Source organism: Phascolarctos cinereus, unplaced genomic scaffold, assembly GCF_003287225.1.
Source record: "Phascolarctos cinereus isolate Bilbo 61053 unplaced genomic scaffold, phaCin_HiC Scaffold_9;HRSCAF=440, whole genome shotgun sequence".
Lineage (NCBI taxonomy): Eukaryota > Metazoa > Chordata > Mammalia > Diprotodontia > Phascolarctidae > Phascolarctos > Phascolarctos cinereus.
Window position 1 is genome coordinate 195779934 of NW_027556402.1, and position 18193 is coordinate 195798126.

The 18193-nt window shown below is 43.1% G+C and overlaps 1 protein-coding gene across 1 annotated transcript in view; it reads right to left on the minus strand.

Annotated features, from left to right (window-relative positions):
* Window positions 1–1450: 1450 nt before the first annotated feature.
* The window catches only part of DOK7 (docking protein 7), a 117425-nt gene continuing 100682 nt past the window's right edge, over window positions 1451–18193 (minus strand). Inside the window, exons 9-10 of the mRNA XM_020992264.2 lie at window positions 3016–3132; window positions 1451–1741 (exon numbers count right to left, since the gene is read on the minus strand). Of these exons, the coding sequence (XP_020847923.1) occupies window positions 1605–1741; window positions 3016–3132 (254 nt within the window). The 3' untranslated portion in view covers window positions 1451–1604. The remainder of the gene's footprint in view (window positions 1742–3015; window positions 3133–18193) is intronic.

The window sequence follows — 18193 nt, forward strand, 5'->3', positions numbered from 1 at the left end:
ACTTTTGAATGCCACTGTTGGGATCTGGTAAAATAAACCAGCCTAAACTCTAACGTGAAAGGTTCCTGTCTATCCGCCCAAGGAGTCAATGCCACAAAAATAAAGGAAGTGGTGCTACCCAGATGGGGTCTCAATGGCGGTTGTACCTATGTGTCTATCAGGAAACTCCCTGCTACTGACACAACCACCGTCTCATCAAAAGAACCTTCCATTCTAATTCTCCATCATAGCATGGGGGCGTCCTCTGGGCTCTGGAGTTCTCCCCTGTGCAGAGCCTTCCCACAGCCCATTGATGACCTCTCTCTTTGTTGTCTGAAGATGAGCTGAGCCAAGCATGGAGAGGGCCCATCACCGAATGGGGTGCCATGAAGCAGAGGAATTTTTAAGGCACAGAGGAGTCAGGATCTGCATGGAGGAGGTACCCCCACAGATGAACTGTCAATCTATAAAGAACAGCAATAATTAATCATAATAAATAGCTCACCTTGAAATAACACTTTATGGATTATAAAGTGCCTTACACACATTATCTAATTTGATCCTCACAACAGCCCTGTGAAGGAGGCAGGGCAGGGCAGTGATCATCATCATCCCCATTATCTATGTAAGGACAGAGCCAAGGTTCCAGTGCAGATATGCCAACATTCACCCCAATCCACCCCTGAAAAAATGTGCAAAACTGCAGTTTTTCTCTCATCAGCAGCCTGTGCCTTCAGCCTCCGGTGACTATCCTCAAAGGATTATTGGTGAGTTGCTGGTGGCACTTTCTGTCCTTTTTTATTATTATTTTTTAAACTGAAACAGCTTGGATACATGTTATTTGCTTTTGAAGGGTTTTTCCCTGCAGTCACTAGGGACTTCTCCACCGGAGAGAAATGAAGGGGGGAAAAACCACCAAACCCAGTACCTCCAGGCTGGAATTCCAGCCCTGCTTTCAGGATGATTCCACACAGAGATGGCAAGACGTGCATGGGTCCAAGGGCCAAAGCTGTCTCACGCTGTCTCACTCAGTTTCCATCATACTATTTAGCATTTTCTGGGCACTTCCTGCTGTGGGATGAGTGCTGTCTCTCTGTGCATGATCATTCAGCTTTGCGGCATGCCCCCCTCCACATTCCGTCATGGGAATTTGTGCTAAAAGGGGCTTCAGAGATCATCTAGTCCAATGCCTTCATGTTACAGATGAAAATCTGAGGCCCAGAGAAGGTGACTAACTTGCCCATGGTCGCACAGCCCAGCAAAGATTCAAACCCAGTGCTCTGACACCAGCTCTCGGGAGTGTTCTTCCAGCTTTACCATGTTGCTGTCTCCAAGGGGACACAGAGATCTAGAGACAAGAAACTAACCTGAGGGTTCCCATTACCCCAACATTGATCCTCTGACCACCATGTTACTAGCTGGAAAAATATTCAGCCCATGGTGTACCGCCACCACCACCTGCTTGTCTATGTCTGAGCGAGGTGTCTAGGAGGCACCTGGTCTGAGTGCAAGGTGCCACAGTTGGATCCGAAGGTGGCACACCCCAAAGAGGAGAAGACAGAGCCCTCCCAGAAGTGCCCGGAAGCCCCAACAAGGCAGCCCTGCGTTAGCTCTCGACAGGCTGGTCACTGATGGGCCCCTTTTTGCTTCTGCTCCAGTTCCTGTAGACGCTCCTCCCGGGTCTGCGCATGCTGGGCACCCACTTTGTGCGCTGTCTCGGTGGCAGTGATATCAATCTGGGCATACCGGGTGGCTCCAGCCCCTGAAAACAAAAGCTTTCATTAATTCCCAGAGCATGCCCTCCCAGGGGACATGTATGGCAGAGGCTCCGTCCATTGGGAGGTTCCCTAGTGAGATCTAGGCTACCATGTAACCATGATGCCTTTGGAGTATCTCCCCCTAAGAGGAGCCTTTGTCTCCTCTGGCTCAAGTGCCAACCAAGGTCTAATCGAGGCGCCAGAGAAAGCTTGAAATAATCCTGCTCCTTGTAAGATGACAGGCACAGGCTGGAAGCTCAAGGCCTTGGAGATGATCTGGTCCAGCATCTTCGCTCTGCACAGATGAAGACACGGTGGCTAAGGGTGAGGATGACTTAGCCAAGATCACACAGCATGTAAGGAACGGAGTTGGGATTCAAATCCAAGCATTCTGTATCCAAAGCTATTCCAAAGCCAGGTTTCGCTTCAAGCTAGGCAGTATACTTATTGGGCAGTTAGGTGGTGCAGTGGATAGAGTCCCAGGCCTGCAGTCAAGAACACTCAGCGTCCTGAGTTCAGATCTGGCCTCAGACCCTTACTAGCTGTGTGACCCTGGACAAGTCACTTCACCCTGTTTGCCTCAGTTTCCTCACCTGTAAAATGAGCTGGAGAAGGACATGGCAAACCAATCTGGTATTCTTGTCAAGAAAACCCCAAATGGGGTCATGACTGAAACGACCAAACAGCAACAACAAAAAGCATACTTGTTAGTGGCTTTGTATGAATGACTTTATGCTCAATTCACTTCCTGAGTGTTTGGATCTGAAACAGGAAGAATGCCAGACTCTGAAAACTGTGAAACACATGAACACACTGCCAAAGAAGGCTGCCCCTTCTCTATTTCTTCTGGAGACATAAGAAGGGAATAGAAAGTTATCTTTTAGGAATGACTTGAGTGCAGACCTTCCCAGAGGCAGGGGCATGGAACAGATGAGGACGAGAAGGAGGTGAGCCAGGCATCATCCATACAGTCCAACCCTTGCATTTTTCATTTGGGAAAACCAAGGCCCAGAGGGGAATGGTTTGCCCAAGGCCAGATGGCCAGCAAGTGGCAAAACTGTAGAGTGACTTTAAGTCCTATGCACTTTCTGCTCCTCTAGAGAACCTGATTTTTCACTTGAGGCATCTTGAAGGTGGGCGGTCTGGGGTAGTGGTGGGGCTGGCGTCATGGAAACAAATATCTAGGGTTGGCAACCATGTCCAGGTGGGACCTCTTCCCAAACGTGGTACAAGCCAAGTGTACTTGGAGATGACACAGAGAAGGGGCATCTCTCCCTACCTCTTATTCCGGGGCTAGGTTCCTGAAGCTCCAATTCCATGTAGTGAAGCTGCTTCTTGGAAGTGGGACTGACGGGAATATTCACATAGGTAGGGGTCTCGCTGCGTGGTCTTTCTCCTGTAACAGGTGGGTAAAGGAGAAGACAAGAAGTGGATGCATAAGTAAATGCAAACCATTATGCACAGAACATTTCAGAGAGAGAGAGTATTAACAAGTGTGGAATCAGGGAAAGCCTTTTCTAGGGGGCTGCATTTGGACTGAGCCTTGAAAAGGACTGTAGGCTCCCCAAGGTGGAGGGGAAAAGGAAAAACATACCAGTCGTTCAAAGGCATGCAAGGAGATAGGAGATACAAGGCTGAATATAGGAAACAGCGAGTAGAAATGGCCAGTTTGGCTGGGAGGGAGGAGTGTACAAGGGAGAAGGATGTGTAATCAGCCTGGAATGATAAGCTGGAGCAAATGGGGTAAGGATCATCAGGGCCAAACAAGGCATCCTGGAAGCGATAGGGAGCCGCTGATGCTTACTGAGCAGGGGAGGGATGTAATCAGACCTGTGTTCTAGGAATGTCCATCTAGCAGCTTTGTGGAAGATGGATTGCAGAGGTAAGGGGCTGGACACAAGGAGATCAATTAGGAGTCTACCAGTAGTTTGGGGAGAGGTGACAGGAGCCTGTGTTAGGATGGCAGCTGTGTGAATGGAGGGGAGAAGTATGTGAGAGATGCTGAGGCTGGAGAGTCACCACATCTGACAAGTAACCGGGTGAGGGAGGGGAGGGAGTGAGGGAAGAGTCAAAAATGATTCCTAAGTTTTGAACTTAGGGGACTGCAAGGATGCTGGCACACTCAATAGAAGTGAGAAACTTAGGGGGATGGGGGACTTAGGGGGAAAGAAAACACATTCTGTTTTGGACGTGTTGAGTTGGACATGCCCGTGGGACTGTGACAATGGCCTCTTATTAGTGTCCCTCCTTCCAGCCTCTCTCATCTCCAACCCATCCTCCCCACAGCTGCCAAAATAATCTTCCTCAAGTGCAGGTCTGTGCTTGAATCTTCTGTGGCTCTGAGGATAAAATATAAACTCTTCAATTTGGCCTTTAAAGCCCTGTGAAATCTGACTTCAACCTGCTTTCCCAGGCTTATTTTCAGATTCCTCTCCCTCCATCCACTCCCATTCAGCCAAACTGACCTTCTGCCTATCCCCAGGACTCATCACTCCATCTTTCACCTCTGCATCTTTGCCCAGGCTGCCCACATGCCTGAAATCCATTCCCCCACTTCGCTGTGCCTCTTACCACCTTTTGCTTCCTTGAAGGCTCAGGTCATGGTCTAACTTCTACCGGAACCTGTCCTGATTCTGTTGTTAAATAATGTTGTTTCCTCAAATTATCTTGTATTTGCTTATTTGGGTATCTATTGTATCTTATTCTCCTCTCCCTCTGACCCCTGTAATGTATAAGTGCCTTGAATCTATCAATAAACATTTATTAAGCACCTATTATGTGCCAGGCACTGTATTAAGCACTTTACAAATATTATCTCATTGGATCTTCACAACAACCCTGGGAAGTAGATGTTTTTGGCAAACAGAGCTAAGTGACTAGCCCAGGGTCACAAAACTAGTAAATGTCTGAGGCGAGATTTGAATTCAAGTCTTCCTGGCTCTAGGCCCAGCACTCTATCTACTGCACTGCTTAGCTTTTAAAAAGAAAAATATTACCCAGAGAATAATTCACCAATTTCTAGGTTGTGCCTTTAAGTAGCTTGAAAGATTTTTTAAAAGGTCCCTAAGAGCAAAGAATACACTCATCATTACAAACATTTTTGTTAATTCTGCATGTTTGGATAGAATTATCAACCAGTCTATTTGGCCATCACATTCTTCCTAAAACCTCTGTGTCAATTAGTTTGAAGGAAAACCCATCTCGCGTCTTAGGATTTGCAATTTATAGAGCACTTTTTGTCCCAAGACCACGAAGCTTTGTCATATACATCATCCCATTCACGATGATTCTGCCAGAACGAAAGTGCTGCTTTTAAACACTGTTCTGTATTGGGCATCGGGTCCTCTCAGCAGCCATTATAAACGGAGAGGATGGATTGTGAGCCTCATGGATCGTGACAGTTCACACAGTCCCTACGCAAAAGAACCTCTGGACTCCATGACGGATGTGCGTGTATGTATATACACACATACATATGCATACATAAACACATATATACATACACACACATGTCCCAGTGATCTTTCTCCTAGACTGGGAGGCAACAGCAGGGTGGAGCAGAAAGACCCCTGAAATCTTGGGTACAACATTCCCAGTCCGAACCACCCTCAGATTCCTACATCTGCAGTATTTTCACCAGCCTGCCCAACTACTGATGCTCTTAATAATGACTCTGACACTCTGCTGATGCTTCCTGAATTGTCAAAGAAAGATTGAAGTCTTTATGATAAAATTTTGTCGTTGAATGTATTTTACTGCATGTGAAAATCAATCATCTATGCTGACGTGTTTGGTAATTCGCTATTATTGGGAGGCAGAGAAATGTAGGGCTTTATGTAAAATAATAATGATGATGATGATAATAAGATCCCATTTAGCTCTTCCATTCTAGGTCCCATGACCTTCTAGCATTAACATTTTGTGTTCTATAGTTCTTTCCACCACAGGATATTTTATGTTTTGTGTTCCAAGGTCCCTTGGGCTCTGTGGCTTTTATGGGCTCTGATATTTTATGAATTTAGGCAGAAAAATGATTCAGTTACTAGAACACCTCATAGGAATTTACTTTATTGCTTATTTTCTTCTCTCAGTCTAAGACAAAGCATTTAAAAAAAAACCAAAACATTGATCACAAAGCAAGAGGAGCCTGCAGCAGACAAAGAACCAGCCCCTGTCAAATGTCTGTCAATTAAGTTCTGTCTCCAGACCCTTGGCTTGTTGACAACATCGCTGTTCCTTAATTACAGCAGGTTTTCCATAGATCTAGGTCATTCTCTGCCCTTATTTCTTTAGCTCTGATATTCAGGTCCACAGCTCGATTCATCTGTGTGCCCCCAAGACAGGAGGGCAATACCAGGGATGAGACAGCACTCCCAATAATAGAAAGGAACAAAAATGCTAACTCTGGACAGCATTCCACACCCATGGCTTTCCCTGGTCCCATGTTGGGAAAGGATCTCATTACCTAGCATCTCTTTTCTTTCTCCGACGTCCAGCCAAGTGTCTGATATGCTGTACAGACCTCCAGCTGGAATCAAAGTCAGACTCTTCCCACATCAAAGTCAATCAAAGCTCCATCACTGAAGTTCAGCTATCCCCAAGAGTCTACTGTCTGCTCCCTGTGACTCTTCTCCCCCCACCCCAGATAAATATCCCCAGTGGATATTACCTCTCACCTCCACCTCACTTTGTCTGTAGGAATAGGAGTTTTCACTTTGCTTGGATAGAGAGGTGTGGGGATGGGACAGTCTCTAGAATTGGAGCCAGGCTCAAAGTCCAGCCCCACTACCAATCATGCTACAAATGAGACTTGTCACTTTGCCTTGTCACTTAGCAACAAGTTTTAGGGTTGATATAGATAAGAGAGAAGAATAACATTTTAGGAACCAGGACCCCAAACTATCTTCTAATTCTTGGGGCTGATTGAGCTCAATCCAATACAACAAATGTTTCCCAAGGATATTCCTTGTGAAAGGACCAGGAGATAACAGTTGTGTCCCGTAGGTGGGGACACCAATTCTGTCCTTCATTCTCAAAGAGGACCATGACATCAGGGAGGTGATGCCATGACATGCTGGTGAATTGGATTTAAGTGAAGGAGGGCTGGGCAAAGTCTCTCTCTCTCGTACAGAGCCATCTGAGTTCAGTGGCGAGATATAGATCAGGATGACTGGAGATGGCCCCAGATGTGCCGGGGCAAGGAATAGAAAGATGAAAATGAGAGCTCCTCCTCTTAGGAAACTTACATAGTCTACCTCTAAGATTCTTGCTCTCTGAGCTCCAGCCAGAGTGGTCAACTCGCACCTCACTCATGTCTTTGTTCACTCTCTTCCCTGGACCTGAAATGATCTCCTTGTCTTACCTTCTCTGTTTGAATACTTTTTTCATTCCTACACTCAAATTTCATTCCTTCAACTCAAATGCAGCCACCCCCGGGAAGCCTTCCCTGATCCCCTATATTCAGAAAGATCTTCCTCTTCAGGCCTCACAGAGCACTCTTTATTTCGCACCTCTCTAAAGTACTTAGTTCAGTTGTTTGTATGTTTTTCAAGTTTTCTGACTCTTAACATGACTCTATTTGGGGTTTTCTCGGCAAAAATATTGGAATGGTTTCCTTCTCTAGCTCATTTTACAGATGAGGAAACAGAGGTAAACAGGGTTAAATGACTTGCCCAGGATCACACAGCTAGTAAGTATCTGAGACTGGAGTTGTACTCTTCCTGAGTCCAGACCCAGCACTCTATCCACTGCACCACCTAGCCACCCGTTGTACTTAGCATAGCATCACATATTGCTATTTGTTTGAATCTTATCCCCTTACTCAGCTGTAAGATCCATTGAGGGTGCCTAAACTTCACATCTCTTTAGACACCAAACACAGGGCTTTGAAGACCAGCTGAGTGGATGACCTAGTCTCTGCCTTCCCCCAGAAGCTCCTCACCCAAGCAAAACTGGTTTACAAAGCAATGAACAGGGCAACTTGTTCAACATTGAGTGAAATTTTTGAGCCTGAGGTTATGGTAGGTTTGGGACTGAGAAAGAGGAAAACTATTTTGGGATTCTCATTTTGATTTCAGCAACTTGATATATCTCTGAACTAGGACTAGAGTTAAAGCTTACAAGAAATATGATCTCCATCCTCTATCAAATGGCTAGAGCCCTGAGAGCCTGGCCCGCACAACTTAGCACTTAATGACATGGTGTTTTATCTCCCTGAAGAGAGGATGAAACTGCTTTGTAATGCAAAATCATTGTACAGATCTAAGTGGTAGAAAGGGAGCAGGATGGAAGTCAGAAGACCCAAGCTGAAGTTCTGGCTTGGCTGCTTGCTAACCCGTGTGACCTTGGGCAAGTCTTTTTCATTTCTCTTGGCCTCAGTTATTTATTCATCTGTAAAATGATGGAGTGAAACTAAATGTTCTCTAAGGCTCTTGCCAGTTCTAAAGCGTGTGATCTGAAGTGGTTATCTTAGATGAGTGCCCAGCTACACAAAATCTTCATGCAAGTGATCCATATATGAATCAAGGGCATCATCAATGAAGGGAACAACATGGCGTGTTGAACATGGCATCAGCTGAAATGTGGTTAGAACCCTACTATCTAAATATCCAGGTGCCTCCAGGCAAGTCACATTCCCCCCGCTCCCCCAGCCTCATTCTCCTCATCTGAAAAATAAGGGCATTAGACTAGATGGCATCTAAGGTACTTTTCAGCTTGCCATCTTTAATTTGCAATACTTTGAAAATGCAAGTCATCATTGGCAACCTGTTAGGGCCAGCTTACACCCACCATCCATCTTTCCACTGCCATAAATGTGTGTGTGTGTGTGTGTGTGTATTATATATGTGTGTGTATATGTATATGTATATGTGTATATACCTATAATTCTTCTGAAATAAATACACACACACACACACACACACATATATGTATATATACACACCTATAAGTCTCCTGAACTTGGGGCCCATGATTTACCTCTTTACAGCAGCACCAAGAAAATAAAAAGTTGTATGTGTATGTGTAGATGCATGTTTATATTTTCTTGGCTAAGATGAAAGGCCCTGGAGACCTATGTGCACAGTTTGGACATGGTACTTCTATGATATTTATTGTCCAAAAGATAAAGGGGTTTTTTTTCCCTCTTTGACATCTAGTTCAAATAGCATCCTTCTTATTTTCCAAGCAAGGGCCAGGTTTATCTCTCTCAATCCCAGTCAAAGCAGCAAGCGCTGGTGAGGGATTTCGGTAAATCCTTTAGCATTTGTATCACATGGCATCAATTACTGAAAAAGAAAATGCCAGTCCCAGGCAGACACACCAGGGAAACCAAGACTGAGGCTTTGCCAGGAATGAGAGCCATGGAAACCATGCTGAGGTCCAAGCTAGAGGCCTCTCTCTTTCCTCACTTCTCATACCACATCAGGCAGCAGGAAGGAATGGCAGACAAGGCCAGGATGAAAGGAATAGCTTTAGCTGTGCTGTTAGCACAGCTGCAGAAACATGAGAAATCACCTTCTGGACACTAGGGAAAACCACATCTACAGAGAGTTTGCCCAGCCACAAGTGACCTCCTCTTCCAACGCCTCCCTATTGTGACACAAGCCTAGAAGGCTGTATTAGCAACGCAGAACCCAACAGGGGCATGGCAAAAGACCATGTCTGTCATCTGAGGACCAGCCTGGCTAAGTAGATACCTTAGGAGGTAATGAGTTACCTCTCCCTTGAAGTCCTCAAGTGAAGACTGGATGAGTGAGTGCACTGTGGAGGGGGATCAGCACTTTCTAGCTATGTGATCGTGGGCAAATCACTTAATCTCTCTGAGCTTCAGCTTCCTGATCTGTAAAATGAAGATAATACTACTTACCATACAAGTTTGTTGGAAGGAAAGTGCTTTGTAAAACTTGGTAAAAGCTCTCTAGAGAACGGAGACATTATGAGACCCAGAATGCTAGCCTGGTTTAGTCCCTCCTTTGACAAAGGAGGCAGCTGAGAACCACAAAGTAACTTGCCTAAATTGCTTCGTGAGTTAATAGCCAGAGTTAAGACTAGAAACAGATCCTCTGATGCCTAGGTCAAGGTATACAACACCACACTGGGATGGCTGGGAATTATAAACACCCATGCACATATACAAGGCTGAATTTAGTCAAATATTTTGAGGACAGCCAGTTTCAAACTGTTGTTCAGTTGTTTTTCAGCCATGTCCAAGTCTTTGTGACCCCACTTGGGTTTTCTTGGCAAAGGTGCTGTGATGATTTGCCATTTCCTTCTTCAGCTCATTTTACAGATGAGAAAACTGAGGCAAACAAGGTTAAGTGAGTTGCCCAGGTTCACACAGCTATTAAGTGTCTATGGGCAGATTTGAACTCAATTCTTCCTGACTCCAGGACTGGCGCTCTATCTACTTTACCACCATCTGCCCTAGTTCCAAATTAGTTGCTCACATTCATGCAAACGTCTTTATTATTTTTACAAGCTAGTTTATATGTTTCTAACACTTTTGGCTATTGTCCCATCCCTCTCCTTCCCTTCAGCATTAAAGCTCTTGAAACAGTCATCTACACTCAATATTTCCACTTCCTCCTCAATCATCACTCTCCTGAAACTATGTCCTCGAAAGTCATTCACTAATAACTTCTAAATGCCAAATCCAAAGGCATTTTTCCCAGTCCTCATCCTCCTTGACCCCTCTGTTGCATTTGACATTGTGGACCACCCCCTTATACTTGAAACCATTTCCTTCAGTGGGTTCAGAGTCACCGCACTTTCCTGGTTCTCCTCCTGCCTTTCCAATTGTTCTTCCTCTGTCACTTTTCATTTCTCATCCTCTTCCCAACCTCTTAATGTAGGTGTTTTCCAACGTCATTCTCTACACTCTCTTTCATCAATCTATTTTCTCCCTCAGCTTCTGCTGTGACCTCTATGTACAGCTCTCAGAGATCTCTATCACTAGTACTTAACTCATCTTTTAGCTCCAGGTCCACATCTTCAGCTGTTACCAAACCCCTCTCCCTGGATGACCCATTGGAACCTCAAACTCAGCAAGTCCCAAACTGTGTTAATCATTTTCTCCCTTTAACTGGCTTCTCCTTCTGATTTTAGTCTTTTTGTACTTTTTTATATAAAATCCTCTGGACTTTTCCATTTCTAATTTTCTCTGTCATACAGTTATCTGTGATTACAAACTTGGGGTTCTCTTTGACTCTTCCCTCAACAAGCAACTAGGTTGGCAAAGGGTATAGAAATCATGACGTCTAGTAATAACTTACATTTATATAACGTTTTATAGTTTTGCAAAACTTTTCCTATAGCAACTCTGTGAGATAGGTAGTATAAAGTATTGTTATTCCCATTTTACAGATGAGGAAACAGATTCAGGGTGGTTAAGTGACTTTCCATTGTCAAAAAGCAAGCAAGGTCAGAACAGGGACTGGAACCTAGACTATTTGGCTCTGTGTCTAGTGCACCACATCACCCAGCGGAATAGCTGAAGGCACTGGGGACCTTTGGCCAGGAGAGAAGATTTAGGGGTTCCTTGATCTTCCAATATATATGGAATATATATTCCAATATATCTTCCAATATATGAAAGGCTGCCATGTGGAAGAGACATTACTCTTATTCTTTGTGGCTCTAGAGGGTAGAACTGGGGTGAATGTTCTTTAAAGAGGAGGTAGGTTTAAAATCCCCCCTTCTGCAGGAAGTCTTCCTCTGGTTTTCTCTGTCCTTCCTTTCCCCCACTGCTAGTTCCACCTCTTTTAGATTTTCTTACATGTGCTGTCTACTCTGTATATATCTTGTATGCATTTTTAAAATTAATTTATTTTGAATTATCAACAATCTCTTCCATAAGCTTTTGAGTTTTAAATTTTTCTCCCCCTCTCTCCCTCACCTCCCTCCCCAAGACGGTGTGCAATCTGATACAGGCTCTACATATACATTCCTATTAAACATATTTTCACATTAGTCATGTTGTAAGGAAGAATTAGAACCAATAGGAGGAACCACCAGAAAAAAGAAACAAAACACAACAGAACAAAAAAACTAGCAAACAGTATGCTTCAATCTGCATTCAAACTCCATAGTTCTTTCTTTGGATGTGGATAGCATTTTCCATCATGAGGCCTTTGGAGATGTCTTAGATCCTCGTATTGCTGAGAAGGGTATATGCATTTCTTTTCACATGCTGCCCCCCCCCATTAGAATGTGAGCTCCTTGAGGTCAGGGACCACGTTTTTGCCCTTGTATCCTGAGCATTTAGCATAGTGGTGCCTGGCACATTGCAAGTATTTAATAAATGCTTGTTAACGACATCTTTGATTTGAGAAGGAAGCAGGTGATTGCGTCTTTTACTCCTACTCTTCCTTGCAGTTCCTCACTGGTTACATGTTTCAGTTTGCTCATGCCCACCCCCGAGCCTCTCCATTGCCTTCTGTGTAATGATCATTTTCAGCTCTTTGGAGACTGTTGCATTCTTCGTCTTGTGGCTGTACAGCAACACCAGTAGGTTGATAGTGGAAAGATGGACATTACGATGACATTGCTTTTAAAAACGCGTTTTGTAATCTGGCCAATAGATATTCTTCCTCTACTTGGTCATCCTTTGTGGACAGAGGGGCCAAACTACTCTGCATGAACACAAGTCTCTTCGAAAAAGCTTTGCAACGTTCCAGGGCTTGATGTAACCAGTCAAGTAAATTGTAACATGAAAGGAAAAAAAAAGCTAAAGAGAGAAACCCTCTTTAACTTGGTTTTTGTACTGAATCTCCTCCATCACAGTGGAGAAAATCTTTGTTGATCTTACATTTCCCTTTTCCATGTCTCATCTGACTATGTTCAGAGGGTTGTTGAAAAGTCAGGGTTATTTTGTTATATCTTTCAAGGAATCTGAAATTATTTTGGTATATGGATATTATTTCCTTGTTGCAAAAGAACATTTAAGGTGATGTTTTGCTTATATGCTTTTTCATAATCAATAAATAATGAGAATAATGCAATCTTATATTCTCTGTTTCAGTCAGTTGCATAATGATAAAGATGTGTGGTAATCAATGAATATTAATTTCAGAAGTGTATTTGTTTCCCTATTAATGCTTTCATTGAGGATGCTCTTGATTCATGTATAGATGACTTACATGAAGATTTTGTGTAGCTGGGGGAAAAGGCATATGGGTCTGTCATTGTTAATGTTTTGTCTGTCACCATTTTTTGTATTAATAATGCCCAAGATCTTTTCTATGTCTTTGGTATCTTCCCCTCCTTCAGACCATTAGAAGTGGATTAATTCCAGGGGGTTCATGAACTTGAATGAAAAAAGAAATTACACATTTATTTTCACTAACATCTAACTGAAATTTAGTGTTTCCTTCAAATATATGAAAGTATTATTCTGAGGTGAGGCTCACAGACTTCACCAGACTGCCAAAGGGGTCCATGACACAGAAAAGGTGAAGAACCTTTGCTCTGCACATGCTCCAGTTTGTCAATGTCTTTCCCAAAATGTGCTGCTCATTTGGGCAGCATTCTCTTGATCTAGACTCATGGAGGCCGCCTGAAAACTGCATTAACTTTATTAGCTGCCATGTCATACTGTTGGTTCAAATTCAGTGTAAGAACAACAAAAAAACAACCCTACATTTTGTTTTTGTTTTTTCACATCAATTTCTCAATTCACTTCAGCAAAACATGGCACATATGGGGAAACAAAGCTGAGAAACCACCGTCCTCTCTGGTAAGGAGGTTCAGACTGAATGGGAGCAATTACAACAGGTACACAGGGAAGTAGAGTGTAAGGGAAGACGTAATAAGGGCTGTGGCTGTAAGCAAGTCATTTCAATTCTTGGAGTCCTATGAAATAGGGATGAAAACACTCTCTACCTCACAAGATTACTGAGAAGAAAATACTTTGTTCAATGGGAACCATTGTTTCAAGGCACAGATTTTAGGTAGTCCAAGTTACAAATGCCCAGTGATGCTGCCAGCATGGCCACAGCCTGAGATAACACAATGAAGATAAACAGCATGAGGTTCAAGCTAAACTGGCAGCATCCACCATTGCTTGCTCATCTTCTTGGATCAGCTGTACTAGGGTTCCTGGGGCAGCCAGTTTGAGTATGGATTGGTCTGGATACCCTTAAAGGTCCTTTCCAGTTTTGGAGATTCTATGATTCTGTAATACTCATCTCTCCTTTTTCTTGTCTTTGATTTATGCTGTCTCCTAGGAGAGCGTATCGATCATATAATCACTTTTTGGAGGACAAGCAGAACCTTCCTGTTGCAAGGGCCCAACTCTCTCCTCATATCTACCAGGAAGATCCTTGTATTTATTCATTACAAGGGGTCTGTGGCATTTCTCTTACTCCCCCAAAAAAAGGAAATGAGGACGGTTTGCTATAATTTATTTGTCTGTCCTGACTTCTAGAAATGAGTTCATTGTTTTTTTAAATGCTTTTTATACTTTCTTTATTTATTCGTTTATTTATTTGTGAGGCAGTTGGGGTTAAGTGACTTGCCTAGAGTCACACAGCTGGTGAGTGTTATGTGTCTGAAGTCACATTTGAACTCAGGTCCTCCTGACTCCAAGGCTGGTGTTTTATCCACTGTGCAACCTAGCTGCCCTGCTTTCTGTACTTTAGAAGTACATCAGAGAAGGACAGTAAACTTACCAGTTTCAAGATCTCAAATTTTCATATTTTTCTCCTTTTCAAAAATCTTAACACAAACCCATGCCTGGGCTTCTCACATCAGTGGGGTCCTTACTGCAGCAAAGCCATCCTTCTGCTCCTCCCTAATGAACTCTCTACACCATAGGTATCCAACTCCAACAGAAATGGGGTCACTAACCATACATAATAATGATCCCTGTAGGCATGTATTGTCTTAGAAAGACACATATTGACATTATATATGTTGTATTGTATTTTTTATCTATTTTGTTAGCCCAGAGTGTTGTGGGCTGAGCAGGCCACATATTGGACACCTCTGCTCTACATCCTCCCCACAGCAGCTTCCAACCCCGCTCTCCCACCCTATTTCTCTCCTCAAGCCTCTCTCACTCTGACAGCTAATGACCTTGCCTCATATTTTACTGAGAATACAGAGGCAAGCTCTCTCTTCTCCCCTATTTTACAACCCCTTGACATTTTGCCCTATTCTCTCCTTTTTTAGTCCCATCTTTGATAAAGAGATGACCCTTTTCCTAACCAAGACCCAACTCTCTACACACCTATGACTTCATCTTTCCTCTTCTCTCCCACTGACTGCCCTCACAATCACTTTATTTCTCTTTCACTTCCAGTCTCTTTCCATCTATTGCTCCTTCCCTGCTGTCTATAAATCCATCCAAGTCTCTCTGTTGTAGAAACTCTATACACCCATTTCCTCCACTTCCTCTTGTTCCATTCTTCAAACTTTTGTCACCTGGTTTATATGATTTCCTCATTCAACTGAAACCCATTTCTCCAAAATTACCAGCAATCTCTTAGTCACCAAATCCAGTGGCTTCTTCTCGGTTCCCACCCCGCAACACTTGCCACTGCTGGTCACCCCTATCTCCCAGATACTTTCTTTACCCTGGGTTTTCATGATACTATTCTTTCTTAGTTCTCCTAACTGTTCCTTCTCAATCACCTTTGCTGGAACAGCATCCCATTTCACATACCCTCTCTGTGGGTATACCTTCAATGTATGTTCTCACCCCTCATCTGTTTTCTCTTTGCACTATTTCTCTCTCTCAGTGACTCATCAGCTCCTATGGTTCCTGTGCATTTGCCTCCCAGATTCATTCATTTTCTCCTTTGAGATCTAGCATCAACTGCATATTAGGGATTTTGAACTCAATGCCCTATAATCACCTGAAATTCAACATGTCGAAAACAGAACTCATCTTTCCCCCAGACCCACCCCTCTTCTAAACAACCCTGTTTCTGTCAAGGGCTGCACCATCCTCCTAGTCACCTAGGTTCACATCCTCAATGTCATTCCCAAATTCATGCTTTCTAATCTCACAAAACCAATCCCTTGCCAGATCTTGCCATTTCTATCTCCACCACAACTCTTGCCTTTGTCCCTCAATCGCCACTCCCACATTCCCACCAAACAGCCTTACCATATCCACTCACCTTACCTTAGTTCAGGCCCTCATCACCTCTCTCACCTGGACTACTGGACTGGGAAACTTAATTGGTCTTCCTGAAAGTGTCACCCAACTCAAGTGCCAGAGCCTGGTCATGTCAGCTCCATACTCGATAAACTCCTTATTACCTTTAGAATCAAATATAAACTTCTCCAGCTTTTAAAGCCCTTCACAAATTGTCCCCAAACTTTCTAGCCTTAATATACATTCCTCTCATTTACTCTCTCTTTGGATCAGCCAAACTGGCTTTCTAACTTGGAAATCTCTTTTTTTTTTTAAACATGGAATTCCATCTCCCATCCCCATGTCTTTGTACTAATGTCCTATCCCTGGAATATACTTCCTCCTTACATCTGCCTCTTAGAATCCCTAGTTTCTTTCAAAGATCATGTCAGGAGCCACCCTCTACATGAATTATTTCCTGTTCCCCTCAAAATTATCTTCTATTTTGTATCTGCCTGTTTCGCTAGGCTAGATTGTACGCTCCTTACGGAGAGAGACAGAGACAAAGATGTTTGTAATTATATCCACAGCACCTAGCACAGCGCCTGACACACAGTAAGCACTTAACATTAAATGCATGTTGTTTAATTAGACTCATAGAATCTTAGAATCTCAGATTTGCAAGGAACTTCAGAGTTCCTCTAGCCCAGAGATATCAAACACCTCCCTGCAACACTCCCAGTGCTGGGACAACCAGATTAAAACCTAATTGGTAAATATATAACAAAATAAATAAAAAATACAATAGAACAGTTAATGTTAAGATATCGTTTTCTGAGTCAATATAGGACCTGCAGGGATGGTTATATATGGTTTAATGATCCCTGTTTTTGTCTGAGTTTGACACCACTGCTCTAGAATAACAGATACCTGAAGCATAAATCCTCTCTAGATTACTTAAGAAAAACTCACAATGATAAAATATTTTAAATTTTGCAAAATAATTTCTTCATAAAGACCCTATAAAGCAGGTAATTCAAGTATCATCATCGTTCCCATTTTATAGATGAAGAAGCTAATGGCCAAGGGACATGTCTCACAGCTAGTGACTGTCAGAGCTGGGACTTGAAGCCAGATCTCCTGACTTTATGTCCAATGCCCTTGGAAAAAGTTATCATGTAGCCTCTCCTTAAAGATTTGCAATGATGGGGAACTCAGTATCTCCAAGAAACTCATTCTATGGCTAGGCAGGACTAATGGTTAGGAAGTTTTCCCTTATATTATGGTAAAACCAACCTCCTGTGACTTTCCTGTATTATTTCTACTTATGTACCACAAAACCAAATCAAGCAGATTTCTTTTCAACATAATAGCCCTTCCAGTACTTACAAACAACTGTCATTCCTTCTTGAGTCTACTTTGCACCAGGCTAAACATTCCTAGCTCCTCCAGCTAATTAATCTTTGAATGATATAGTGTCCAACGTTCTTGATAACAGTGAAATTCCTCTAGCCACTCTCGTATGCCAATGTCCTTCCTAAAATGTGGTATATCCAAATACTTCAAGTCAGGAATTATGTTGGCCCCACAGCAAAGATTTGAGTTCACTCCATGAACAAGTAATACACTTAATGGCTTTGTAGGAACAGTCCATCAACAATCATTTATTAAGCACTTACTCTGTGCCAGGCAGCCTCTTATTTTACAGATGACAGAATAAGATACAACCACCTAAAGTAACTTGCTCAAAGTCACCGAACAAATTAATGGTAGAGCTGAGACTAGAACTGAGGTCTGATTCAAGTCACTCCCCTTGTCTGAGCCTGCATCTTCCTCCTTAAAACAGGGATGGATAATTATGCTTGCAATACCCACTTCACTGGGCTGTTGGGAGGAAGTGTTTTTTAAATGGTAAAGTAGTATAGAAATAGGAGCTGCTAGAGTTTTGGCTATTAATTCAATTCAACAAGCATCCTTAAGTACTGAAGGAAGCACTGTGCCCACCATTGGGTTCCTGTCTGATGTTTCTCTGACTATGCCACACTGGATCTGTCTATTGAGGAGTCCAGGCCTATTATACCCCCAAAGGCAAATAAATATTTTCATGCATTAAGAATTCACTGAAATTCACAGTGGGAAAAAAAAATGTGCTAGAAGAAAGGCCATCTTGTTATTTCCAAACAGCAGCTTTCTAATGGGATTAGCAAATTGGGAAGACAGAAGAGGAAGCCCCAGGCTTCTCTTCTGATCGATTTTGCATTCCTAATCTCCCCAAGAACCCCATAGTTCCTCAGCTTACATACAGATGACGGTCTAATAAGATTCTTCCCTCCTGCCAAGAGCCTTGTATGACATGAGCAGTCTCTGTCGTTCATAC